Source organism: Phoca vitulina, unplaced genomic scaffold, assembly GCF_004348235.1.
Source record: "Phoca vitulina isolate PV1807 unplaced genomic scaffold, GSC_HSeal_1.0 scaffold20, whole genome shotgun sequence".
Taxonomy (NCBI): Eukaryota; Metazoa; Chordata; class Mammalia; order Carnivora; family Phocidae; genus Phoca; species Phoca vitulina.
The window spans coordinates 11870902-11898534 of NW_022589723.1; the positions used below are offsets into that span (position 1 = coordinate 11870902).

Here is a 27633-nt window from a genome sequence, read left to right on the forward strand (position 1 = left end):
CACCTAGCGCGGTCGCAGGCGGAAAGGCGGGGCCTGCATGAGCCCCACCCCTGGAGACTGCGGCTGGGGCCTCCCTCTCCTCCACCGCCCGCCGCTAGCTCATTGCGCCTCTCCTGCAGTCTGGTTGGAACCCGCTCCCTCTCCGGCTCCAGCCTCCACTCCGGCCCCCATTTCGGCTCCAGCCTCGCACCCAGTTCCGGCCCTCAATCTTCCTGGTTGCATCCTCCCTCCCCGTTCCTGCCCTGCGCCAGCTCCAGCCTCGCGATTGAGTAGCCCGTCCCTCAAGCCATGGCTGGTCCCTTCTCTCGTCTGCTGTCCGCCCGCCCGGGGCTCAGGCTCCTGGCTTTGGCTGGAGCTGGGTCTCTAGCCGCTGGGTTTCTGCTCCGCCCGGAACCTGTAAGAGCTGCCAGTGAACGACGAAGGCTGTATCCCCCGAGGTATCAGTGTCTGAGGCGCAGGGGTGTGTGTGTGGGGGGTGGGGGGTGGTGACGGGAATGAAGATGGGGTTGGAGATGAGGACCCGGGCAACAGAGAAGGGTTATAATCACGAAGCCTCTGGAGTGGAGTGCTGTGCAATCTGGAGACCTCAGTGGGTTAGGGATTGAGGCCAAAACCGTGAGGCTAACGCATTCCTGGGGACCTGTAACGCGCAGTCCCCGCCCCCAAGACCCGTTCTGGCCCTGCGAGTTCTGGCTGCACCTACTCTGCCCAAATCCCTAATTGAGAGACCAGTAACTATCCTTTTCGCTTTCCTCCATCTCCTTTCCTGCTGTTTCCCCCCATTTCCTGAATTCCCCTCTTTGGTCTTGCCCTCCCCCCATCCCTGATGCTGTGCTAATGGTAGGAAAGAACTGAGCAAATCTGGGGGAATTGAGCCGGTCACTCAGAGGAAGCTAGAACTGTTGGGAAAGAATAGACCCTTTAAGTCCCTACAGAGATTACCAAGGTTTAGGCTCCCTCTAATCGCCCCTCCTCACAAGGAGCAAAGCCAGATATGGCTAACTGGATAGCTCCCAGCTGACTGCACTGGGTCTAGGCCCCCTGTGCCCTCCCTCCATGGTTACTGGGTACCCCCTCCCTAGCGCTGAGTACCCAGACCTCCGAAAGCACAACAACTGCATGGCCAGTCACCTGACCCCAGCAGTCTATGCCCGGCTCTGCGACAAGACCACACCCGCTGGTTGGACGCTAGATCAGTGTATCCAGACTGGCGTGGACAACCCCGGCCACCCCTTCATCAAGACTGTGGGCATGGTAGCTGGAGATGAGGAGACCTATGAGGTAGGGGGCCCCCAGAGTCTCCCTGGTGACCCAACTCATCTTCCCAGTAATCCCAGCTCCTTCCCCCTACAGACCCTTCACTTTCCTTTAAGGCTGGACCTTCCATACTCACGTTTTCTGACCCAGTGAAATCAATCCACAACTAAAGCCTGGAAAGGGATCTCCTGTCTTTAACCACCCTCTCCCTCTTAATTCCCCATCAGGTATTTGCTGAGCTGTTTGATCCTGTGATACAAGAGCGACACAATGGATATGACCCCCGAACAATGAAACATACCACTGACCTGGATGCCAGCAAGGTAGGTCAGATATTCCCCATCTGATTTGCATTGCCTTATGTACAACACTCTCTCTAATCCCTTCACCTTAATTATTTCCTGACTCGGAGTCATTAGACTGCTGAGCTTTTAGTGTTGGTGTGGGGGGAGGAATTGTATCTTAAGAAGCAGCGGATATGGAGAGGAGAGGAGAGGGTGGATGAGAATGACCATACCCCAAAGTAGGCAGTTTGAGGGAGGGTTCATAATGCTCCCTTCAGTTGGAGTACTTGCTCGTTGAAATTCTCCTTCCAGTGCATGCAGTGAGGGTCCCTACAGTCCTTAAGGTCTCTCCTTCCCCTAGGCCCTCAGTTCCCACCCACTGTGTCTGTGACTTATATTAATTTCTCTTATTCCCTAGATCCGTTCTGGCTACTTTGATGAGAGGTATGTATTGTCCTCGAGAGTCAGAACTGGCCGAAGTATCCGCGGACTCAGTCTTCCTCCAGCCTGCACTCGGGCAGAGCGACGAGAAGTGGAACGTGTTGTAGTGGATGCACTGAGTGGACTGAAGGGTGACCTGGCTGGACGTTACTATCGGCTCAGTGAGATGACAGAGGCTGAGCAGCAGCAGCTTATTGATGTGAGGGGCCTTGAGAGGGAGCAGGGTTGAGGAGCAGATGGAAATTAGAGTCAGAGGGGAGGGTGGGCCAGATGAGACAGAGGCCCAGGGGCTACTGTGAAGATTCTTAAACCAAGTCCTTTTACTTGCCTCAGGATCACTTCCTATTTGATAAGCCTGTGTCCCCATTGCTGACTGCAGCAGGAATGGCTCGAGACTGGCCAGATGCTCGTGGGATCTGGTATGAGGCTTACCTTACCTCTTTTGTCCCCATGCTGTTAAGTGCCTTTTATTCCTCTATCTCCTCCAGTTCTTGACCTGCCTCTTGATCCCTGTCTTTTCCTCTTTTCTGCTTTCAGGCACAACAATGAGAAGAACTTCTTGATCTGGGTGAATGAGGAGGATCATACACGGGTCATCTCCATGGAGAAGGGTGGCAACATGAAGAGAGTGTTTGAAAGATTCTGTCGAGGCCTCAAAGAGGTTGGAGAAGAATGTATAAGGGAACTAGGTGGGAGGACATAAGGAAAAACCAAAGACTAGACTGTATAATTTATCAACCAACTCAGGACACTTTTGATGGCAAAGGGGATCACTGTCAATCACTTCAGGACAATATATCAGGACTGTCCAGGGAAAACCAGGATAATGGTCACCCAAGAATAGAGAGAAAGAATGTCATGAGCCTAAGGTAAATAAAGCAGTTGCCAGATAAGACAAAGAAGGAATAACTGAGATAGTGGGTCAGTGCCCGGGTTGTGTGGAATGTGCAGATAAGGAAAAGTTTGAGCCTGGATCAAGGTAGGGAGTGAAAGATTGGTGTATTCGTGATTCCATTGTAACCACCCAGTTCTGAACCAAGGTAGGCCTTGGCTCTGGATTCTGTCATTCTTGCTAAAGTATCATGTCTATGGTTTAAGCTGAGAGTAGGAGGGAGACTGGGGAAAATGGAAGATGGAATGGCTTAAGTTCCAGAATGTGTGGCTCTACAGAATTCCTCAATCTTACATGGATTAGGTCTCCATATTCTATTCTAGATTAGAAATCCCCATAAACCCAGTTCTTATTGTATGTTCTCATATATACAATTCTATTTTGGACCTGTAAAGACAGAGAGCTCCTCCTCTTTTATATTCTAGCTGGGAAGTTTTTATTGTTTTTGGCAAATAACAGATAACATATTCTGACTCTAAGTGGGTAGGGAAGTACTTTTCAAATGATATGCCTCAGGTTTCTCATCTGTAAAATTGGGATAGTAAAGCTTCCTACATTTTATGTTGTTGTGGGGATTAAATGAGATAATGCATGTAACATGCCTGGCCCATAGTAAATGTTCAGTAAGTGTTAGCTACTGTTATTATTATTATTATTATTATTTTTAAAGATTTTATTTATTATTTGACAGAGAGAGACACAGTGCGTGAGGGAACACAAGCAGGGGGAGTGGGAGAGGGAGAAGCAGACTCCCCGCTGAGCAGGGAGCCCGATGCGAGGCTCAATCCCAGGACCCTGGGATCATGACCTAAGCCGAAGGCAGACGCTTAACGACTGAGCCACCCAGGCACCCCCTGTTATTATTTTTTAATGGAAGGGTTTCCCCTTGTTCAGCCTATTAGATAACCTCCCCCCATGCCATGGTTTTTTCCTGAACTATGAATAGGGTCCCCTTTATTCATGTTAGGTAGTTTTCATGTCCATCACTCTGGCAGATCCCCATCTCTTGAACTCTAATGGTCATCTCCATGATTAGGATGCTGAAGTGAAACAAAACACCCTTCCCATACTCCCCTCTCCAACCCCTCTTGCACACCCCTAAGTATGAGTCTGGTTCTTCTGGACTGTTTGCACCTTTCTCTCTGCCTTCTCACATGTACTTTTTCCACAGCTAACAGAAGGCTTTCTTGCCTCTTCCTATTGCAAAGCCTACACCCTCATTTTATGTGTGAAAGAACCCTTCCAAACTCTAGGCTCATTAGCAAAGCAAAGATAATCCATGCATGCTGAGCTCATTGAATAATCATCCCTTTCTCAGTTCAGTTTACCACCTCCACTCATTTCCCTAGATCATCCCGAATGCATCATTCTCCCAAGTTTCTCTTCTTCCACACACAAGATGTTTTGCTGTAATCTCACCATTATGGCCTTGCAACATCAAAATTACCTTGTATGCATGATAATAACAAACCACTTATACACACACACACACACAGCAATGTCATTCTTTCACAGCCCAAGTTTCTGGTTCTAGATATACTTTTAGAGTTCCTGTAGGTCTGGCTAAGGGAGGGTTCACATATCCCTGACTTTTCACTAACAGAGCCTTTATGGACTCAGGTGGAGCGGCTGATCCAGGAGCGTGGCTGGGAGTTCATGTGGAATGAGCGTTTGGGATACATCTTGACCTGTCCGTCTAACCTGGGCACTGGACTTCGGGCAGGAGTGCACGTCAAACTGCCCCTGCTAAGCAAAGTAAAGGAATTGTGGGGTTAGAGTGGGGTGTGGGTGAGGAAGGTGGCTGTGTGTGGATCGGAGGGTGGGAGCATTTTGGAAAGGAGCCAGACATATTATGTCTGGAAAATGTTAGGGGAAAGAGCTCTGAGCATGTTCAGGGTAAAACAAGTCTCTGCCCCCTATTGACCCCGCCCCCAACCCCTATCTCCTCCCCTCTAGGATAGCCGCTTCCCAAAGATCCTGGAGAACTTAAGGCTCCAAAAGCGTGGTACTGGAGGAGTGGACACAGCTGCCACAGGCAGTGTCTTTGACATCTCTAATTTGGACCGACTGGGCAAGTCAGAGGTGAGATCCCTAGGGATTAGGGTGAGGAGAGGCATAGGTCTGTGGGGGTTGAAATATGATGGTGAGTGGGCCCCAGGAATCTGAAATGAAATTCAGGTTGAGTGGGGAGGCAACTGGAAATGAGTTCCTTGAGCAGGCAAATCAGTGCTAAAGAATAAAACTCAAGTTATGGGAAGCAGAGGTCAAGGGTTAGTGTCCTTCAGGTGGAGCTGGTGCAGCTGGTCATCGATGGAGTAAACTATTTGATTGATTGTGAACGGCGTCTGGAGAGAGGCCAGGATATCCGCATCCCTCCACCTCTTGTCCACAGTAAACATTAAATCCCCCTCCCCAGAAGATGACTCAAGATCCCCAGGAGTTCTGCTCATTCTAATGTGGCCCATTCTACTCGCTTGGATGCTCCCAACTCCTTCTGTCCTAGTAAAGGCTCCTTGCTATGCTCCAGCTGTCTGTGTTATTTCTAATGGTTGGGGTGAGGAGGGTCTAGCCTCCAGGAAAGGAAAAAAAGCAGTGGGGTTATTTATGATGGAAAGAAGACTCCAGATATGGCATGCCAGGAACACTGATTCTCAGGTGGGTGGAAAGCATTAGCATTTTACCCATATTCCTCATCAGCTTCCTGAGGATAATTAGAATGCATTTCCATTTGCATTTTATTAAAGTTTCTTTCCCAACAGCTCTCTCTTTAACTGTGGAGACAGGTTTGTAGCAGGTTGCCAAGGAAGCAGATGGTCAATGCCATGGCCCAGGAGGGTTGTGACCAGTCCTGAAGGCCCCAGGCTGTGCTTCGACCTATAATGAGACAGAGAATGGGAGGAATGTTACAACTGTGTTCCCCAGGAATCACTGATAGATGGAAACTATCTGCCTAGACCCCTTTATTCCAGGGATCTCCCTGAGTCAGAGAGCACCAAGTTCAGGGTCAGATTCTGGGTCAGGAGTTGGCGGGTCAGGCTGTGCATTTGGGAACTCACCCTGCTGTTCTGGGCTCTCCTTCCCCTCGTGCTGGGCCCATGCCACAGCTCGTCGCTGCTCAGGACTCAGAAAGGCCATTTGTTCAGGAGTGACAGCCACAGCCTGAACACTTGTGAGACTAGATAGCTGGGAGGGGCTGAACACCACCTGGGGGTGGGGACAGGAATCAGTGCATCCATTGTGGCCCCCGTTGGGCCCTGGCTCTTCGTGGTCACTGCACGCCCAGCCCATCAATACTTACAGCAAATTTAGGAGCAGGGATGACAGAAATGGCAAGAGGAGTAAGGCCCTGGATCTGTTCCTGCAGCAGTGCTGAAAGGGCCAGGTCTGGGATCCCCGCTGTTGAAGCAAGTGGGATGGGCATCCAAACGTTGTCTTCTACTGGCCATCCCCCTTCTCTTCAAACCTATAGACCTTCTCCAACCTCTCCCAAAGTACCCTACCATACACCTTTCCCAACACATCTCCAACCTCTTACCTAAATACCTTCTTGGACTCCCACCCTAAGAATTCCACAGCAGTCTTCCACCCATGGTACGGAAACCAAACCCTGACAACTAGTACCAGCAGTGGTCCAGCCTCCCTACCTGCTATTGTGCCAATTTCGGTGAAGATCTCCGGCCCCCAGTTACTGATGGGGCCAAAACCGCCAGGCCGCACAAGGAGCTGGGCCAGAACTTCCAGTTGCTCCTCAGAACACCGGAGATGCAGATTGCCCAGGAAGAGAGCTGCTTGGCTGTGGAAGAGTGGGATGGAAGGGAGGAAGATTCAGCCACAGTGATAGGGCCCATGGTCATGAGATGGGAGTATAGATGGCTTCAAGTGAGGTCCCTTACTCCATGGGACCACTCCTTCGTGAGCCTTCCAACCCCAGTGAGTCCACCTTTACATCAGCACCACCACCCACACCCTTCCCTCTGCAGGTGACCTGAATTCCCAACTGCTGATATGTTGTAGCTCCTCCGGCCGAAGTCCACAGAGTGTATAACCCAGTGCAGTCAGGTGAAGGAAGTCCAGGTGGCTCACATGCCGGCCACTCTGCCGCAAGAAACTGGAGACCACAACCCGGAGCTGGGATGGGGATGGAGGGCACAGAATAAGGAGAGAAATCATGGGGAATTCATGGAAGAGGAAGTGATCAGGGAAGTGACAAGTGCTACTGGATTACATACTTGTATTATTAAGACCTGAAGATCCAATAGCCGTGGGGAAGGTTGAGAATCCAAAAAAGAGAAGGCCAGGGAAAACAGGCAGGAGGGAGTTTGACCTGTTCAGGGCCTCAAAGTGAATAAATCACAGAGTTCCTAATGCCACAAGTAGGGGGTATTTAAAAATAGAAAGAATGGCCAGGCAGGGTGACAGGAAAAAAATTCCTTAGGCTTTAGGTGACCTGGAGGCCTGGACCTGTGGAATGGATGTTTGGAAGGTAGTAGGAAAAGGGAAGGTGTTACCTGGACAGAGCTCCAGCCATCTATCTGCCCCAGGGTGCTCAGCACTCCCCAGTCCACTAGGATCAGCTCCCGTAGTTCCCGCTCTCCTAGACCTATTAAGAGCCGACCCAGCTGCAGGATCTGCTCAGGACGGAATCCCCGGGGAGGACCCCACAACTAGGAGAAAGAGAAGAACAGTGTGAATGGAAAAGCAATGGTCTAGGAGTCAGAATGCTGGGTCTTAGTCATGCTTCTGACCTTAGCTGTGTAACTGTAGGCAAATCACTTGCCTCTCTGGGTCTTGAGTTTCCTCAACTGTATGCTGAGGATGCTTTAAGGTTCCTCTGACTAAGGTGTTACTGAAAGACACTAGAGTCTCAGTAGGGAAGATAGCAGACTCTAGTCCATGAGTTCTAAACTTTTATGTGCACCAGACTCACTGAGAATGCCTATTAAAATGCAGAACCTTAGAGCCCTAAGAAGATTCTTCAGTGAGTCTAGCATGGGACCCTGGCATCAGCATTTTAAAAACCTGCTCCCTGGATAATTTCGATAAACAGTAAATTTTGGTAACCCCTGCTTTCTTCCTTCTACCCACTGTACTAGCTTCCTTTCCTCCATACTCATCCCCTCTGACTCCCTACTTAGGATCCAAACTCTCTAATTCTTTAATCTCCTGTTTCTCCCACCTCTTACCCAGCTATCCATTCCCTTGTGTCCCATAATTGCACCCAACCAGCTTCCTCATGTTGGCCTCTCTATAACCTAACCTGTTTTGCCTTGCCCATTGCTACCCGTAGTTCTTCAGGCCCAAGTCCTGGGTCTCCTGCAAATAATGCCAGGCAGTCCTCAAAGTCTGAGAGCTCCATCTCTGCAATCTGAGTTGCTGACCAGGCTGCTGGGAATGTCCCCCGTACATCTGCACAATTTGGCACAGGTTCTGAAGGGGTAAGGCAGGCACAGGGGGTCAGTGTAGAACTAAACTATGCCCAGAGAAATATCTATAGAAGGAATGATTCCCTCCAACCTTTGGATAGGGCAGTGTGGACACTATGGACCAAAGGATTACTCTAGTGTGAGAATTCTAAGACTCAAAGGATGTTAGAACAAGTAAGTGACTAGAAAGGACAAGCCTTTCATTGTATAAATGGAAGACTGAGGGAGGTTGCCTAGGGATTTAATGGCAGGTGTAGATCAGAACCCAGGTCTCTGGCCCCACAGGGTCTCCCTCCTACATCCTAAGCATCTTCCCAGCAGACAGCTCCATACTCTAACATAGAGCCAAGCCTGGAAGCTGGGTCACTGTTAACAGGGATAAGAGAATAGGAAAAGGGAAGTCCCGGGCTAAAAATGCAATAGGTTCTAAATTTCTAGGGCAATAGAACCCTAGAACTGGAAAAGACCTTGTAGATCATCCCTCTAACCACTTTGGTTTATAGATTAGAAAACCCAAGCCCAGAGAACAGAAAGTGTGCAAATCTACTTAAAGGGCACAGCATACCTAGAGCCTAAACTTATGACTACATTGCTGGATATTCTGTCCTATACACCCCAATAGACATATGAATATTTGGGTAGTTTCACCTGGGAGATCTTCTGCAGTAGGCCGTACAATCCCAGCTACCAAGGCTGCTTTCTTGGGAGCAAGCTGTGGCCTCCCACATAGCTGTCCAACTCTGCTCTGCTCCCAGCTCTGCTGTTTCTCTAGGAGCCGCTCCAGGGTCTCTGGGCCCAAGGCTTCCTGTGTGAGAAGGTAGATGGAGGGTGCAGAGACCTAGGAAGGTCAGGGCCAGCTGCTGCAGCTGTAATTCCAAAGTCCTGTCTCTTTTTAGCAGTTTCCCCCAGATTCAGGCTTCACATCCCTTGCCCTCAGCCTCCTTGGCCTTAGCTCCCCAGAACCAGCTCACCAGTCCCCTCTCTGCTCTTACTCCCTCCCTTGTTCCTTCACCTCACCCTGGGGATCAAGGAAATAGCTTCAGTAGACAGAGTGAGTACTAGGCGTCCAGCTTGCTCTACTTCACCCTGGCTCCACAACTCCGGCTTCCTGGGGGACAGGAAGAAGATCAGGGGCTGGGATGCTGAGAGAACTGTGAGGGAAAGGAAGGGGAAAAGAGGACATGCGAGGACTGGGGACTCAGGGCTCCAAGGAACCTCAAGTGTATTGAGTGAGCTGCCACTGATGATAGTGGTTAAGAGGGTGGGTGTAGGATGAGTTAGAATTGGAAGTTCCCGAAGGTTCATACCCAAGAACAGGCTCCTGCAACAGGAGCCATCCCAGCTCTGTGGCAAATGGCTCTCCTAGGCAGAAGCCCTGCAGCTGATTGAGATGGGCCAGCAGGATCGGTAGGGGGATCCGTCGTGTACTCTCTATCCCCAGGAATCCAACCAAGGGGCCCAATGTCTCCAGCACTTCCCTTGAGACTGTTGTCTCCTTTGGAGCCTGGAGAGGGGCATCAGGCCTTGGGATAATGCATCTCTGACTCAGAGGACCAGACTCTTTGATCAAGACACCAAAACCTTTGATTTTTCTCTCTGTCCAGTTCCCAATGGCAAAACAATAGCAGTGTTTACTTTCTTAAATAAGGAGCCCAGATAGGAGGAGGCTGAAAGGCTAGGAGATGGAATCCAAGGGATTTTTGGGACTCCCATGAATGTGGACAAGAAATAGGAAGCAGATTCTCAAGGAATGGAACCTAGAGGTAGATCTAGGAGCTAGGGTCTTGTGGACAAGAACCTTTTGTTCGGCATCAAAAGTGTGGGGCTGGGCCTAGAAGACAGAGAGCATTGTCTGAGAGGTGAATATTATCCAGGCAGCAGTTCTGAGTCTGGTAGGTTGGACCCTTACCAAGTTTTGTAGTGCCCTCTCCGCCAGGGCTGCCCGGTGGAGGGGGGTCAGTGTCTGCAGTTGCTCTGGAGCTCCTCGTACCAGCTCCACCACCAACATGATAGAGTCATTGGACAGTCTATCCATCAACCGAACCCTACAGCAGTTTGACAACATGGGCCCTCAGAAATGAGCCCTGCTGAAATGGGACCACAGATTGCCACATTGCCTAGACAAAAGAGGTAACATCAGACCAAACCTTACGGCCCTGGACAGGATCTGATATCAAATTGCCCCAGATGCAATTCCCATCATAGTGTTTAAAGGGAGAGAACAAAAGGAATGACATATTTCTAGTCTTCCTGAGAAGAAATGACCAATGATCCTACCATCTAATGGAACCCAAACCCCAAATATTAAATATTAAAACTTCCCCCCGCCGCCCCGTATAGATTAAGAAACAGGCTCCCAGAGGTGGTGGAATCTTACTCCCAATTCCTCTCTTCCACAGTGCCACCCTTCTTCTACTTGTTGTGAGGAGGTCCTCTCTCATTTGCATAGCGCTACACAGTTTACCAAGTTCTTTTGGATGTTCTCTCATTTGATCCTTATGACAAGATCTTGAGGTAAGACAGGTATTTTTCTTTCACAGATGAGGAACTCAGGTCTTCCAACTCATGGTCTAGGATCTTTCACCCTATCTAGGTCCTTGGAATTCTAAATTATCTCCAAGGACCAATAAATTTAAACAGATTTGAATTTTTTTTTTTAAGCCCTCTTGTCCCAAAATTAGAAGTGATATTTTACACTCTATCTAGGGTTGCCAATTCTGGAACTGGAACTAGGCCATGTAGCACAAAGGCCAAAATCTGTGGAAAGGCCTATAAAAATGAAGGATGGAGTCAGCCACTTTTATCGTCACCTCATCCCTAGGAAGACTAACACCAGCCGTTTTCTACCCTGACTTACAGATCAGATGGCAATGGGGTAGGGATGGGGGTAAAATAGAAAAAGAAGCCTATGAGAGATACTCACAAACTCCTCGAGTCTGTTTTAGGAGGACTCAGGTTCATGAGTTTTCTCTCCCCACAACCCTTACCCATACTTGAATGCGCTCTACAACATTCTTGCTATGGGACCATCCAGCCTACGCTTGAATAGCTCTTGAAAGTTGAAGTCGGGAATTCACTACCTCAATTTTCCTTATATTTTGCAAGAATCTGATTTTTATTCCCTCGTCCTTGTGATGCCCACTAGGGCCCTTCAGAAACATGCCAATCTATTTTCTATTTGGTAGCCTTTGGGGTATTTGAAGGCATTTATCATGCATGTTTCATACATGTTCTCTTTCTGTACTCCACTGATCACACTGACAACATGGTTGCTTAAGCAGACTACAGTCCTCTAGGGCAGAATTGGACCATTGCCTCCCTCAGTTCAGATATTCTATCTCTATTAATGTGGCCTAATTTATTATGATTGCTTGGCAGGCCACATCATAGCGTTGCCCACCCTCAGCTGTCCCATGTTGGGGCCATGTTCTGGGAGCCAGTCAATACATAGAGCAACTTTGAATAGAATCCTCCACTTTGGGCTATAACTGATGTTAGGGAACCATCAGAAAGAAAACCACCACCTTAAGGGCACTTCCTAAGGGCAGATCTTCTACCCCAAGTTGAAACTCCTAAGAAGCCAGTATCTCTAGTTACTTACGGTAAATCCAGGAGTAGCTTGGTGTCTAGCCCACTCAGTTCTGGCCCCAGGGTTGCCAACTCTGGCTCAGGCATGGTCATCCTCCGCTGTAGCTCTGCCCAGATACAGGCTCTCTGTAGGACAAGGTGGAGAAACAGGTCAGGACAGAGTTAAGCATGGGGGCTGGATTCTGTATCCAGGGTCCCTGCCTCCCTGCTCCAACAAATGCCTAAGCACCCCTCTCACCAGGCTCCCTCGAATCCCGGTGGGCAGCTGATAGATCATATGCACTACTTCAAGGAAGTCTGCCATCGAGTTGATCTGCTGCAGAAACTCACACGACATGCCCCCTGCCAGGGTGCCCAGAGCCCTGTAGGTTTGTGAGTGGATAGATGCTCATTCAACACATGCCATGGTCTGTCTGCTCCTTGTATCAACACTCTCGACACAAGTACAGATGTTCATTTGTGGTAGCTTATAGTTTGAGAAATGTTTTTCCATAGATATTTTCATTGGCTCCCCACATCATCACTATTTATCAGAGAGGAAAATAAACATTCACAGAGGTCAAGAGACGTTCCCAACATCATTCTATTACAAACATGGTAAACTGAGCCAAGAGCTATGTCTTTAGATTCTGAAGTCCATGATTCTTTTACTGTGGGTAGAGGTTAGGGTATACTTACTTATTCCTGTTCATTGCTGCTTGGCCAGTGGTTCTGATTAACGAACTGGATCAAACTAACAACAACAAATGTCTATTGGGAGCTTGCATGGGGCCAGGCACTATATATTAAGTACCTTATATGCCTTATCTCATTTAATCCTCATAACCACATCCTATGAGGTAGGTACTATTTTAATTCTTATTCTATAGAAGAAAAAACTGAAGCTTAGAGAGGTTAAATGACTTGCCCAAGATCACAAATACGTGTCAGGGCCGGGACCTGACCACAGGTTTTCTGAATCCCTTAAACTAATCAGGGTAGTTGTGGTCCTGTGGGAGGGCAAGAGGGTGAAGGGAGGAGGAGCCAAGAGAAGGCCCACAGGCTGGGATGAGGCATCCTTCGTCCCCACATCTCCCATTGCATACCACATCGTGCCAGGCACATGATAAGTGCTCAAAAAATGTTAGTCAAATTAAACTCACTGCCAATGCAAGTTACTCACTGCAGATTCCTGAGTGTCAGGTTGGTGGGCACCTGCATCTTCTTCCAGAGAAACTGTGCCTACAAGAGGAAAAAGAGGAACAGCGCCCCAGCAGAGGTATTTGCCTAAGAACTTAAGATGTCTTGGATCCAGTCCTCCCTCCCCACCCTCTGGGTCCCACCAGCCTCCTACTCTCCCAAATGCACATTCCTCCGAGGGAGAGAGAGAGAGAGAGAGGAATGGGGCATTAGGGAGGAGGGAGAAGGAAAGAGTAAAGCAAGTCACATTATAAAGTATAAAGGATGCTCGGGGTAACGTGCCCAATCCAGGGCTGATGGGTAAAAGAGGCGGAACGTAGAGGGTAGTCCTGGGGTAAGTGGGGAGAACTACCTGCTGCTCGGACCAGGGCAGCTCGCGGTAGCGCCTTCGGTGAGCCAGAAGAGCCGCGGAGTCCAGCTGCAGCAGCTTTAGCGGGAGCAGGGGAAGCAGGCAGTCTGGCCAGGTGGTGGGGGTGGGCTGCTGCTGGGGATGTGTGTAGCAGTGTAGTGATAGGGGAGCAGGGAGCCACGGGGCAGGAAGGGACCAAAGCTAGGAGGAGGATGGATGGCCTCCGCGGCTAGAGCAGTGCACGCCGGGGAGCCTTCACATCGAAGGTGGCTGCGGGCAAGTCTTGCTGCCATTTAGGCACCTGGCAGACTAAAGTCCTCTCTGAGCTTTGCTCTTTATCTGAAAGCAGGGTGGTTGGCTTGGAAGATTTCTCAGACCCTTCTGGCTTTGACATGCTAGGCCATTGTGGATCACGCTGCCCTGTCTCTGGACCTGGGGAGGGCTGCTAATGTCTTGGTGGGCACAGAGCCAGCCTGGACTCTCAGGGCCACTCAGGGTGAGCGTGGGAGGCAGCACCAGCCATATGAAACTGCCCTGGGACATGGTAAGGAGTTTAGTTGGGAGATGCCACACGTACCTGACCAGGGATACACACAGCTGCACTGGCACCTGTCGTACCTATGTTTTTAACTCCGTCTTTCACCTGTATGAGAATTAGCAGTGTGTGTGTGTGTGTGTGTGTGTGTGTGTAAGGAAGTGGGGAGGTGTGGGAGGCCTTCCCTGGCCACAGGGAAGATGCCCTCCTCCCTCCCCAGAGCCCACATCCCTGAGTGTCTCATCCTCCCTGCCACTCTCATACCCGAAAGGTCTGCAACAACGCTGCGGTCTGGCAGGCTGAGAGGCGTGATAATTCGGGGGCCAGGCAGGAGCAGGCCCCCACCAGAACTCGCCTAGGGATGGCCTGGAGTGTCTGGGAGCTGAGGCCTGGTAGCAGAGGGTGCAAGGAGCAGAGTTCCTCCAGGGACAGCTGGGGAGCAAGAGAGACAAGAGTCCTGAAGAAGAGAGGCAGGGCGGTGGAGAAGACAGCAATCACAGTACAGCACGCGCGCAGCAGGTGTGAGGAGCTTAGAGGGAAGAAGGGGGCAGTTGTGGGAGCCAGGGAAAGGGGGACAGGGACCTCTGGGGGATGTTGAGAAGTTGCTGCTACTCACATCATGCCTGGGGAGGAGCCGTCCAAGCAGTAAAACAGCCTAAGGTGGGATGGGACAGGAAACACCGGTTCTCAGGTCCTGGCAGCCAGGTTTGAAACAAATCCCTAGGGCTACCCTCCAAAACTTCCAGCTCCCTCTCTACCACCCCCACTGATGAGCCTGGCTCCAGGCTCTTCTTGATCTGAGGAAGGGGGATGAGGGAGTCTTCCTTGGGACAGAGAAAAGGGAGGAGGCTCCAGAAGAGCTGATGGTATCCCTGAATATAATTCTCTTAACTGGGGTTCCCAGGGGCGGGGGTGGCGGGGGGAGGATGGATGCCAGAGAGTGAGACAGGCCCACCTGGGCGGGTGTGACACTGGTTCCCTGGAGGGCAGGAAGCATGGCTCTAAGCTGGGGCTCTGACAGCTCCTGTAGGAAGCGGAGGCCCAGCTGAGGGAAGAGAGGGGCCCAGACTCGCAGCTCTCGGGGGCTCAGCACAGCTCCTCCAGAGGAGCGCAACACTCCCAGAAGTTCATACGCCACCTGTAACCAAAGAAGGTTTGGGACTGGAGAGAAAAGACAAGTGAACCTTAAACTTCCTGTCCAATCCCACATTTGGATTTCCCAGGGCCTGGGCTAGAGCTTAGAACCAGGGATGGGATAGGAACAGAATGAGTGTAAGATGTCAAAGGGTATGTTTGGGGTGTCACAGACCAAATGGCATAGGGTCAGGAAGAGGTGGTAACAGATAAGAATGACCATGGAAAAAGGAACAGAGTGGCAGGGGTCAGGGGAGGGATGGCACCGTTGCGCTCAAGCTTGGTTGAGATGACTGGGCAAGTCCTCCACACTGACCCAAGGAAAGCCTGGAACCTTGTAGGCCTGTGCCAAGGGGCTCACCCGTCCTTGTGGGCTGAGGGTCCCATTGGCCGCACATTCCAGCAGGCCCCGTTCTACCGGCCCCATTGGGTCACTCAAGGGTACCAGGCTCTGCAGCTCCTCAGGGCTCAGGAAACAGGCGAGGGACCCCAGCCTGAGAAGGACACGAAGCTGGCCTTCATGTGGTCATGGAAGCTGGCACTGAGGTGGGGACCACGTAGGTACATAGAGTAGGCACTCTGACCACTAAACTAGGAAATATGGGTGCCATAGATAGGCCTCTGTCCTCCAGTCCAATACTGCCTGGGGCCACTGCCTACTTTCTTGCCCCTTCCTTCCTAGGACCCCGACCCACCATGGCAACCATCCTCACCTCTCTCCCAATGTGGCCTTGATCACTGATCCCACAGCCACTCACCTGCGTACCTGCTCCTCTCCATCCTGGACACTCTGGTTCACCAGGCTGCGTAGCACATGTCGGGCGTGCCCTGGCCCAAGACCTGCTGCTGGCCAGCTATCCTCCAGGGCCTGGATCTGAGATGAGGCAGGCCAGCTTTGTGTTGGGGTCACTATGGAACACTTGTGGGGAGGAGCTCACCAGGAGACATGCTACCGACTCCTGTCCCACCTAGCAGGAGATGGGCTAGTCAAGTTAAGAGGATCACGTCCTACCTGGTGAGGGCTGAGCTGCAGAAAGTTTTCCAGGGGGAGGTGGGGGAGCAGGGGCCGCACTGCCCACAGTAGCTCCTGGGACCAGGCAGGCACTTCCCCGAAAAGCTCAGGGGCCAGCAGGCGCTTTGCAAGAGCCTCCTTCTGTTCAGGTCTCATTCCTGGGCTGTAATCCCGGATGGCAGCCAGGCTGGGGAGAGTAATGGGTCTCAACCCTTGGCCCTGTTCCAAACAGTTGTCCCCTGGCTCTCTGCAGCCCCTACTGTCATGGGCAAGAAGGAGACTCTCCCTAATTTTAACAGAGAGGATCTCAGGAAGGGGCTGTGCTAGGCTGGTGGGGTCAGCCTGACCCTGACAGGATCAGGAGGAGTGGTGTAGGGTCCTTACACACTGTCGTTGGCCAACAGGGATGGTGGGAAGCGCATCAGGTCAGAGACAGCCAAGAAGGGGATGAGCGGTGACAGGTCAATGAAGAGCTGGGAGGTGAGGCGCGGGTAGCGCTGGAGCAGCAAGGCTGTCAGGCGACCCAGGGCCTCCTCCTCAGACGGTGGTACCTGTGGGGGGCACAGGAATGGATGCTGGCTCTGGAAATGCTCAGTATCCTTGCTGTCTCCTCTCGAGTTCCTCCTTCCCCTGGGCAAGCCCTCTGCACACCGGGTTCCAGGTGCTCTTGATTCCTAGATTTCTCCCTCCACCCTGGTTCCCCCTCTCTCAATGCCCACCTGCAGCTGGGCCCAGGAACGGTGCATGAGCGTCAGGAAGCCCTGAGCAGCCTCCCTCTCTGCTGAAAGCACCAGCTGCTGGAGATTTTCCGGTGGCATGTGCAGGTATGCCTAGGAGTGGGAAGTTCTTGTGGACATGGCCCCACTGGGTTGTGCCCCAGCCCACCCATGGGCTCCTCCATCTGTTACCTGCACTAGAATCTGCAGGGCCCAAACACTCTTCTCCCTCTGGAGCAGATCCCATAGCACAGGCTGGTGGGAAGACAAACAAGATGCTAAGAGCTATCTTCTCTGTCCCTCCTGAAGCTTCCCCAGGTGCTCCAACTCTACTTGCTAGGATGCTTGTCCTTCGTCTGAAGCTATATGTGTGTCTCCTCAGATATTAAGCTCCTTTAGGCCAGGGGTGATGTCTCTAACTTCTCCTGTATCTTTTTCCATGCCAGGTTCGTTGCTGGATCAATAAATAAATACTTGGAGATCTGAACCAAATTACTATGAATCTGTCTAAAATCATTTCATTGGATGCAGGGCTTGAGAATGGCGGGCCCTAACATGGAGGAAGGAATCTTTACATACCCTACAGAACCTAGCAAAGTGCCTTATATATAACAGGGAACTGATGAGTTAATTATGGTATTTATATATTCTAGCCCCTTCACTCTACAGAGAAGAAACAGAAGCCCAGGAAACCTCAGTTAAATTATTTGCCTAACACCACACTAATTTGTGACATAGTTGAACCCAGAACCCAAGACTTCCGATTTATAGTTGCCCTGATTTTTTCTCATTTCTGCCTTATCTTCCTTTATTTTGCCAGCCTCCAATTCTTGCTCTCTAGGGACAGAATTAGAGCCCTCCAACTTGATCCCTTTCCTTTCTGGAGCAGAAAGGGGGAGAGTCAAAGAGTCAGAATAATGAGATACCATTTATTGCATGTTTATGTATCCTGCTATCTACATAAGCCCACAGCATGTCTTATCTTAGGTAATCCTTACAGCTACCCCCCAAAAAATTGACATGATCATTCTCCCCCATTTATAGATAAAAAAATATTGCCCAGAGAGGTTAAATAACTTGTCCAAGGTTGATCATAGAACTAAGATGTGAACCTAAGCCTGTCTGACTCCAGAGCTATGTGCTTCAATCACCGTAGTATACTATACTCTTATCCTCTCTGTATTAGAGAAACCATTTGGAGGCCCTTCCCTCTGTTCCAGGGGCTTTCACCTTGGCAGATCACTCACACTGAAGCAGGCCAGCAGCTCCATCTTGTCTATAACAGAGCTGGGGCTGGCGGTGGGTTCAAAGCCCAGCGGGGTTGGCCGTTCCTCCTGTCCCAGGTACTCTCCGACTGTCCGCAGCACACTGCGCCGGCCCTCTGGGTGGAAGGCATCCCAGAAGGAGCAGTTGTCTGGGAGACTGGAGAGCATCAGGGCCTGTCCCAGCATTCCCTGGGCCTCAGTCCCCCCGGCCCCTGGACCCAGGAGAAAGGTCAGCAGGCGCAGGAGATAATGTAGGCGTGTGGAGTGGGCAAGGGCTGGTACAGAGGACTGACAGCGTGGCAACTGGGATAGCATGCCAAGCAGGAAGGGAGCTGGGGCCAAGCACAGTGGGGATGGTCCCAGTGGCGGCAGAGAAGGCAGAAGAGGGCCCAGGAGCCCCTCTAGGAAGCAAGTGTCATTGCCCCCACGACTTATCCTGCACTGGCCAGCAAGCCAAGGCCAGAAGGGCACCAGGGCTTCGTACATGGTGTCATTGGCACAGACCATCATCAGGAAGCTGCCCCCATCTGGGCAGCGTTCCCCACATGGTCCAACGTGGCAGGGAGGGAAGGCAGTGACATCTGGGGTGGGGCCCCGGCACACATGCTGAACCCAAGCCTGATTGCTGGGGGGCACAGCCTGCAGACCCGCCTCTCCACACAGCCGCTCAGCCCACAGAGTCTCATTCTCCAAGAAGCAGCCCCAGAAGTTCTCTGGGGTGAGGGGAACAGGGGGCAGACCTTCAGGACAGCTGGTAGGTGGTGGGAGCAGGTCAGCACAGAGCTGCTTTACCAGGCGGCGGTTGGGGCCAGACAGGGCTGAAAAGGAGAGGTTGCTACATATTGCCTCCAGGAACTGATCAGGAAACTGGTCATGGCAAGCCTGTAGCCAGCCTTGGGCACCTGGTGCCCAGGAGACTGCATACCACACAGCTGTCTGGCAGATGGCAGCGGTGCTGGGAGGGGGCCGCGGGGTGGTGGGCTTGGCGTGCTGGCAGAGCAGGTGGATGGAGAAGTTGGAAATGCTGTAGGGTGGTGCTGGGCCTGAGTGGTTCTCGCAGAGGGCCTCCACAGAGATGGCTCGCCGTTGGCGAGGGCTGATGTGGGCCGAGGGCTGGGAAGCCCTGGGCAGAGGTACACCCGTGCTCAGGCAGTGGAGGAGGGCAGGGGGTGGGGGTGGCGATCCAGACAGAAAGCCCAGCGCCTGGACATCCCAGGAAAGGTTGTGCCGGATGCCCCTGGGTGTAGAAGGAGGAGCAGACGGCATCTGGTCAGTTCACATTTCCTCCAGTTGAACATTCTGACCCTGGCCCAGAGCCCAGCATGGGGGGTGGCAAGCATAGGCTTTTCCAAAAGGTCCCTGGGAGAATAGGTTTTACTGGTTTAAATACTGGAATGTTGGAAATGGGAGAGAGGTCTGTCCTGCCAAGTCACAGAATCACTCCAGCCCAGTTGGAGTCCCTTCTGTCCACCTGGCTCCCTTCTTTCTCTTTTCTTCATATGCTTTTAGGTAGCTTAAATCCAACCCTTGGTTGGCCTCATATCAGGAAATCTGCCGAGCAACTGAGTAAGTCTGACTGTGCTCTGGCATTGTTGTACCGAAGTAGTAAGGGATAGAGGAATCCAGTCTTGTCTTTTCTTTCCATACCCCATCTTTACTAGGTAGTATTTATTAAACACTATGTGCGAGGCACAGTTCTAAGTGGCTTACACATACAGTATCAACCCATTCAATCCCTTTCAACAATTCTATGGTGGCTAATATTATCTATATTTTTTAAGTAGGGAAACTGAGGCATAGAATGAGAATGTAACCTCCCCAAGGTCACATGACTAGGTAAGGTAAAGCTGGGACACCAACCCAGACAGTCACGCTCCAAAACCCCTAAACCACACGCCTCCCATCAGTTTTCTCCTCCACTCTGGAGGCTGATGACTTCCCAGGTCCAATCAGAACTCCTCTCCTGGTAAGAGAGTTACTTACCATAAAAGCAGCTGCTGAAGGTTGCCTAGGAGGGAAACAGTAAGGAAGAGGACTCCCCCAATCTCACCCCTTCTTTGCCCTGCCACAGCCCAGCCCCAGACCTGGCAGCACTCACCTCCCTGGCACTGCCCATTGCCATCAGGCTCTGGTTGCCCCAGAATGGAAAAGACCTCATCCCGTAGGGAGTCGGTGACACGGAGCAGCCCCTCCTGGAAGGCAGCAGAGAGGGGGGCCCCCACTGTGCGCAGCAGGCCTCCCCAAAGAGCCTCCTCAGAGCCAAGCTCCCCTACTGGGGTGAGCAAACCCAACAGACCCTGCAAAAAGTGAGGGGTTGGCTCCATCCCATCGAGGCCTGTGGCATTGGCGGGGTCCACACTGGGCTGCACCTGTACCAGCGCCTGCCAGTGTGTGCCCTCTAACAGCAGCCGCAGAGAAGGCAACCAGTCAGCCACCAGGACGCAGTCAGAGGGCCCATCACGAGTACATGGGGGTCGGGTAGGGGCCGGAGGTCCCACGGGAAGCAAGGCTCCTAGCAGCACCTCTGCGAGTCCACCCAGCACACCTGCCTGGTGCCCCAGGAAGTCCCGGGGGGTCTGCTCCTGTCCCAGCAGTGCCAGCACATCCCCTAGCAGCCCTAGCATTGGCTCCCAGTCTGGGCTGCCTCTCAGGGTCACTAGGAAGTCGTGGAGCCGGAGGGCAGGGGGCTGGAGGGGTGGGGGCTCCCCCACAGGTCCCTCCCCCATTCTCCCAGGCTCAAAGGAAGAAGAAATGTTGGCCAGGAATGCAGAGAACCGTGAGTGGCTGAGGGACCCCTGGGGAGCCTGGTCCATGGTGGAGAGCAATGACTTCAGGAGGGAGAGACCAGGGTCCAGGGACTGAATCCCAGTAGGGACCAGAGTCACTGTAAAGAGAGAAACAGGAGCTCACTAAAGGGGAAGAGCCTAGAACCCAATTCAGCCTTGCCCTGGAGCCCAGCCCTAGCTTGGATCTAAGGAGGAGGCGAAGGGGATGGCGAGCCGAGTCCCTTTACTGAATCAGCCTACAGGAAGTCTTGACCTGCTTTCTTACCCCTCACTTTCTCCCTAGCCTTAGTCTCTGCCCATCTTCCTTTATCTTTTATAGAAGCCAGTTAATCTCTACATTCTTTTTTTTTCTTAATATTTTATTTATTTCTGTGACAGAGAGAGACACAGCGAGAGAGGGAACACAAGCAGGGGGAGTGGGAGAGGGAGAAGGGGGCCTCCCGAGGAGCAGGGAGCCCGATGAAGGGCTCGATCCCAGGACCCCAGGATCCCAGGACTCCGGGATCATGACCTGAGCCGAAGGCAGACGCCTAACAACTGAGCCACCCAGGCACCCCTCTCTGCATTCTTAAGTCTCTTTTTAGCAACCATCCCCTTCCTCCCCAGCCCTGCTCACCTGTACAAGATAGCGGCAGCAGCAGAGGCCAGAAGCTCAGAGCCATGCTTCCAGGTGAGCACCGGGAAGAGGTGAGTTCTGGTTAATCTCACCTTGTGTGGGATAGCCAGGTGAGGGCAGGGCACTGTAGGCAGCCCGAGTTGCCACTGACACTGTAGTGTGGTCTTTCAGGAAACAGTATCTGTAACCTGACAGGTTTGTCACCTGAGCCACTGAATACCTGATCATTGGGCTTTGGAAAAAGGTGTGCTTCTGTGAGAGGGACCAGTGATAGGGGATCCCAGGGGGCCCTTGGAGGAGCCCAAGGCTAACTTAGCCTCAGTTAAAAGCCAGGATGCAGATAGGAGTGGGCAGAATGGAGGTGGAGACCTGGAAACCAGGGGTGTAATCTGGTTGGGGTAGGGGTGGGGGCTGCAGAAAAATATAAGAAAACAAAGAGGGTCCAAAGGAGTTAAAAAGCAAGTAGGATTTGAAGAATCAAGGAAGAAAGGGGGCCCAGAAAAAGGAGCTGGGCAGCCAGGTATAAACAGAGAAGAGGAATAAAGGCCAAAGTCTGGTGCAAAGACATAGCATTCAGGAAGAGGAGAGCTGCTTTCAATTCAGTACCAAGAACCACAAAATGCTAAGAATGGGGCAGGACTTCAGAGGTTCCATACACCAAACCTCTCATTTTATGGATGTGCGACTTGCTCATTGGGCCTTTCAAATGTTTGGGTTTGCCCTCTGGCTCTCTTCCTGTGGCCTAGGTGAAAGCCCTGTAGAAAATTCTGAGCTGAGAAAAGAGATAAACCAGATTAAATCACTGTGCAAGGGGGCTACTTCCCACACTCACACATACATGCATGCACACACGCACACATGCTCACACACACACACACACACACACACACCACACAGAGTACTTCTCATAGATCAGAGAGATCCCATTCAGAATAACTGGGTCTGGTCAAGACGAGAAGTCTTTTCTGTCCTCCATTTATATATCCCCAAAGGCCTTTACTTGATACCAGCTCTAAATAGTAATTCAACACTGAGGCTCCACTTAAACCATTATTCTGTCCCTCTTTCCTCAGAACCCTCCTCTATTCTATCCCCCAAGCCCACACATTCAAATCTATTATTAATGAGCTTCTGCCCTAAAAAGTTCACTTAGGATCGTAGAATTTTAGAACTGGAAGTGACCTGAGGGATCCTGTGGTAAAAACTTCTCATTTTATAAATGAGGAAATTGAGACCCCACCAAAATGGAATGATTTGGCCAGGCCTCCAAAGTTGAGGACGGTGCTAGGATTTTCCAAGGCAAATAAAAAGTCAGGATTAGTGAAATGATCTATTGCACCCCTTTGCTAATATTTTCCCTTTGCCCATCAAAGTTACCACATCTAGTCTGGAAAGCAGAGAGGAGAATCAAAGAATATGGCCTGGATTCCCAATAGTTTTCTATCTCCTGGTTCCAGCCCATCATGCAATCCATTTGAATTTCTGCCCTTGGTTCTGTAACAACCCTCTTATGATAAATTCTCTTTTTTTGCTAATAGCATAGCAAAAAAAATGAGATGGCTTGGGTTCAAATCCTGGCTCCAATGTTTACTAGCTGTATGTTGTGGGCAGTTTTTAAATCTCTCTGTGTCGTAATGTTCTGTTCTATAAAAAGGAGAGATACTAGCATAGACTTACTGAGAGGACTAAATTAGATAATGCACTTGAAGTACTTAGCACAGCATGTGGCATTCATCCAACAAAGAGTAAGCACCTATCACGTGCCAGGCACTGGTACAAAATAAACATTCACGAAATGTTACTACTATTGTTATCAGACTAGCTCACTATGAATTATTTTATTTGAAACTAAAGAGCCCTAATTAATGCAGAAATTCTTACCAGAAAGTAGTGTCTTGAGTAAAAGACCTTTAGAACAGGTATGAAACTAGTTGGCTCAGAGAGAGTAACAATGAATACTCCCTCAACCCAGGCTGGGAAATTCTTGGCAGTCCACATGATGATGGAGCAAGTGGTTGGTTAAGCAATCCTATTGCCACCGAGGATTCAGACTACGTGCCAACTGAGGGTAAAGTATTTAGGGTTTATAGCTAATATAGCAAGCTATTCGATATAAGCAGGTTACTGCTTATACAGTTGGCCCTTGAACAAGGCAGGTGATTAGGGGCACCCCCCCCAACCCACCACTGTGCAGTCAAAAATCTTAACTACCCAAAAACTTAACTACTAATAGCCTTCTGTTAACTGCAAGCCTTACCAACAACATAAACCATTGATTAATGCATATTTTATGTATTATATGTATTATATACCATATTCTTCTAATAAACTAGAGCAAAGAAAATATTATTAACAAAATCATAAGGAAGAGACAATACATTTACAGTACTGTATTTATCTAAACAAACAAACAAACAAAACAATGATGTATAGGTGGACCCACACCCATGTTGTTCAAGGGTCAACTGGGGTTTGGTAAAGTCTAACGAGTGAGAAGAGTACCAATCTATGAATGATCAAAGAGAAAGAGAGAAAAACAGAAACAACAAACTGAAATTACAGAAATCTAGAACAAGAAATTAATCATGTAGCTAGCTAAAGTGAAATGGATAAGATTGGTGGGGGTGACTGGAATGCTCTGTAATTAGCAATTGAAATGGAGATACCCAAGAGGAGCCGGAGAAGTTGAGAAATCTGAAACATCCTCACTGTCCCAAACCTGTCATAGGGTACTCTGTCTGACAAGAACACAATCTTCCCTTTGTAAAGTACAATTATTTTTCTCCCTTTTTGATTTGCCTTTTGTAACTGAAATATATATTGCTCATTAGCTATCCAAGCAGTCCCCACCCACATTTTCCAGATGTCTTTCTGTTGGGTGGGGGCAGGTGATTAGTTCTGGCCAGTGAATAGTAAATGACCAAAGACTTTAAGAGCTAGTGAATGATGCTCCTGTAATCTCTTGCCTGTTGAGGTAACCTAGAAACTGCAAGTTGAGATGGCAATGTCACAAGGCCAAGTAGCCTCAAGCTCCAAATTATACCAGAACATTTACAATCAATTCTCATTATTTATGAGTTCTGTATTTGTGAATTAGCCTACTCATTAAAATTTGTGAACCGAAATCAATACTTGCAGTGTTTTCATAATCACTCACAGACGTATGCAGAGTGGTGAAAAATTTGAGTCCCCTGATGTGCACGTTCCCAGCTGAGATTAAATACGCAATGCTCCACTGCCTTCTCATACTATAAGTCAGTGTCCTTTTCATGACCAATTTAGTGCTGCAAGTTTAGCATTTTTGTCCTTTTTGTTGGTGATTTCACTGTTTAAAATGGCCCTTACGCTTAGTGCTAAAGTTCTTTCTAGTGTTCCTAAGCACAGGAAGGCTGTGATGTGCCTTACAGAGAAAATATGTGTTGGATGAACTTTATTTAGGCATGGGTTGTAGTGCTGTTGACAGAGACAGAGAGGTCAGTGCTAATGAATCAACAACATATATTAAATAAGGAGTCTTCAAACAGAAACACCTTATATAAAACGCAATATATAAAACAAGGTTATATATCCATCTACAGTGGAAAATGTGGTAACCAGAGGCTCGTAGGAACCTAACCCCATGTTTTCCCTAAGAGCAATGGTTTAGTATTTGCTAATTCAGTGTTTGTGGCAACTTTATAGAACATAACTATTGCAAATAATAAGAATCAACAGTAGTTGCTTTGAAGAGTTGCCCAATGAGTGAGAAATAAACCTTTCTTGTGTTAAACCACTAAGGTTTCAGGATTAATATGTTTTTGCAGTATAGCCTTTGACTCTCTTGATTAAAATACTTTTAAATTATGTTTGCATTTTGATATTAAGCCTCTGAAGTCTAGGTCCCCATTCTATTATTACTTCTATAATCAGAAGTGTCTATAATTCACTCATCTGTAAAATGGAAATATTACTCATCAATCCAATTATGTTCATTCCCTTGTATTTTAAAGATTTATTTTATTTACTTCTTTGAGAGAGAGCGAGAGAGCATGCATGTGCTTGAGCAGGGGGAGGGGAAGAGGGTGAGGGGAATCTCAGGCAGACTCTCCTCTGAGCACAGGGCCTGATGTGGGGCTTGATGGGGGGCTTGATCCCATAACCCTGAGACCAGGACCCAAGCTGAAACCAAGAGCTGGACACCTAACCAACTGAGCCACCCAGACGCTCCTATTCCCTTGCATTTTAAAGTGCCTATGATGTGCCCAGCACTGGTACAAATCCACTAAATGTTACTACTACTATGATTAGACTAGCTCAAGATTAATTCTTTTTTTGCATCTAAGAATCTTAATACCAAAATTGGTACAAGAAGCAGTGGGTTTTTTTTAAGATTTTATTTATTTATTTGAGAGACACAGAGAGAGAGCACAAGCAGGGGGAGAAGCAGAGGGAGAGGGAGAAGCAAGCTCCCTGCTGAGCAGGGAACGGGTCCCAGGGTTCGATCCCAGGACCATGGGATTGTGACCGGAGCTGAAGGCAGACTCCCAACGAACTGAGCCACCCAGGCACCCCAAGAAGCAGTGTTTTAAGTGAAAGATTTTCAGAAAAAATATGGAACTAGTTGAGTAAAGTAGGGAGGGGATCATTGAGGACTCCCCCCACCGAGGGCAATTGCTTTTCGGTCCTTATTGGGATTAGAAGAGGAAGAACAGTTTTGATGGAATGGTAATAATTCAATTTTGGACATATTAGAAATGAATTACCTAAGGATAGACAAATGAAATGCCTAAGGATAGACAAATGAATATTTTTCCTGGAGTTTCTAAGAGAGGTCTGGGTTGAAATGGAGTTAGAAGTCATCAGCATACAAACAGTAGTTGAAACCATAAAAGTGGACAAAATTAGTTGGAATTTGTAGAGTATAAAGCAAAAATGGCTGAGGACCACACATTTAAAGCTTGGCAAGAAGATGGCTAACAGCAGAAGAGGAAGGGAAGGAATCCAAAGGAAAACCTGAAGAGAGTGGTGTCATGAAGCCAAAGGAGAAGAAAATTTCAATGAAGGTAAAATGGTCAAATGATCTATAGTGGTTTTGAACTTTGTTAATTTAGCTAAAATGGAATTGATTTCCCAGAATTCCTTTCCCTGTATGGCTCCCTGTGATGGTTGGCCAACAAGAGAAATTTGTGTGAGATTTGGGTGGGGGAAGTTATACAGTGAAGACTTCTGGTTAGAAGTGTTGAGGGGTAGACAGGTTGAGGGGAGGAAGTCCAGTGCATCCTCACTGAAGAGAAGTTTAAAAATAAGGACATCAGTCAGATAGATAAAGTATTATTTGGTCCTACAAAGGCTTTTGTGGGGTCATATGCCATGCTCAGAGGAATCTACCTAGTCTTCAATACAGAAATCTAAGCCTCATCTTACACTAGACTAGAATATAAGGTCTCGAGCAGAGACTACACCTTGTTGTACCCCAGGTTCCTAACAGTTACTGGCACATAGTATTAAGCAAAGGATTTGTTAAATAAATAAATTCATTCTACCCCACACATTCCTGGCCTATATTATAGGGGCTACCATGGTGATGAGATTGCTACTTCTACTAAGATAAAGACTTAAAATGTTCACCTCAGAGCAGGGACAGTTCTTTACAAAAAGAATTCCAATTAATAAATATAGAAGGAACAAGAGGAATAGAACACCACTTTAGTAATTACTGCAAACAAGATTCACTGATGAACTATAATTAATGGGGGAAAGTTTAAGAAGAAACAAGATATTTGCATAACCTCACAGTATCTCCTTCCAAGTATTTATTACTTATAAAGGGGGAAAAGAGTTAACTTCACAGTGGAGAAACCTGGTCACCATCACCTTAACTAAGGGATCAAGGTTAACATCACCAGTTATGACATATATCACTATGATATATCTCCTGATATGATGTGCTGGGAAGGCCACTTCACCTCACTGGTATTCTTCTAAAAGTTCATTACCTCAATATAATAATGAGAAAACATCAGGTGAACCTATTCTGTAAAATACCTGACCAGAGCTCCTCAAATATACCAAGGTCTTGAAAGACAAGGAGACTAAGGAAACTATTACAAGCAGAGGAGATTAAGGAGACATGACAACTAAATGCAATATCGAATCTTGGTCTGGAACCTAGAACAG

The 27633-nt window shown here is 49.2% G+C and overlaps 2 protein-coding genes across 2 annotated transcripts; one reads left to right on the forward strand and one right to left on the reverse strand.

Annotated features, from left to right (window-relative positions):
- The first annotated feature begins 68 nt into the window (after positions 1-68).
- On the forward strand, positions 69-5395 carry LOC116640695 (creatine kinase U-type, mitochondrial). Its single transcript, XM_032417849.1, has 9 exons — positions 69-437; positions 1083-1281; positions 1485-1580; positions 1960-2181; positions 2316-2401; positions 2520-2643; positions 4495-4629; positions 4831-4956; positions 5160-5395. Exons 1-9 carry the CDS (start codon positions 289-291, stop codon positions 5274-5276), a joined length of 1254 nt encoding a protein of 417 aa, XP_032273740.1. The 5' UTR covers positions 69-288; the 3' UTR covers positions 5277-5395.
- Positions 5396-5556: 161 nt separating this feature from the next.
- STRC (stereocilin) lies at positions 5557-21523 on the reverse strand. The gene is made up of 29 exons (XM_032417848.1): positions 21478-21523; positions 20174-20959; positions 20059-20083; positions 18058-19312; positions 17003-17065; positions 16814-16924; positions 16479-16645; positions 16095-16281; positions 15841-15956; positions 15444-15576; positions 14904-15086; positions 14565-14603; positions 14213-14380; positions 13991-14056; positions 13417-13542; positions 13048-13106; positions 12124-12247; positions 11899-12011; positions 10207-10342; positions 9605-9801; positions 9315-9405; positions 8946-9102; positions 8132-8301; positions 7383-7538; positions 6860-7002; positions 6519-6667; positions 6173-6270; positions 5931-6078; positions 5557-5748 (listed from the first exon to the last, which is right to left on the reverse strand). The coding sequence occupies exons 1-29, from the start codon at positions 21521-21523 to the stop codon at positions 5642-5644; spliced, it is 5319 nt and encodes a 1772-aa protein (XP_032273739.1). The 3' UTR covers positions 5557-5641.
- Between the last annotated feature and the right edge of the window lie 6110 nt (positions 21524-27633).

What these genes read in the sequence shown, in the direction of transcription:
- LOC116640695 (XM_032417849.1), top strand. Translation starts at nt 289, where the DNA reads ATGGCTGGTCCCTTCTCTCGTCTGCTGTCCGCCCGCCCGGGGCTCAGG. An exon ending in CGAAGGCTGTATCCCCCGAG is followed by an intron (nt 438 to 1,082) that starts GTATCAGTGTCT and finishes CCCCCTCCCTAG; the next exon opens with CGCTGAGTACCCAGACCTCC. An exon ending in GAGATGAGGAGACCTATGAG is followed by an intron (nt 1,282 to 1,484) that starts GTAGGGGGCCCC and finishes ATTCCCCATCAG; the next exon opens with GTATTTGCTGAGCTGTTTGA.
- STRC (XM_032417848.1), bottom strand. Translation starts at nt 21,523, where the DNA reads ATGGCTCTGAGCTTCTGGCCTCTGCTGCTGCCGCTATCTTGTACAG. An exon ending in CCCTCAGCCCACAAGGACGG is followed by an intron (nt 15,087 to 15,443) that starts GTGAGCCCCTTG and finishes CTTTGGTTACAG; the next exon opens with GTGGCGTATGAACTTCTGGG. An exon ending in AGAGGGCACTACAAAACTTG is followed by an intron (nt 9,802 to 10,206) that starts GTAAGGGTCCAA and finishes GCCCCTCTCCAG; the next exon opens with GCTCCAAAGGAGACAACAGT.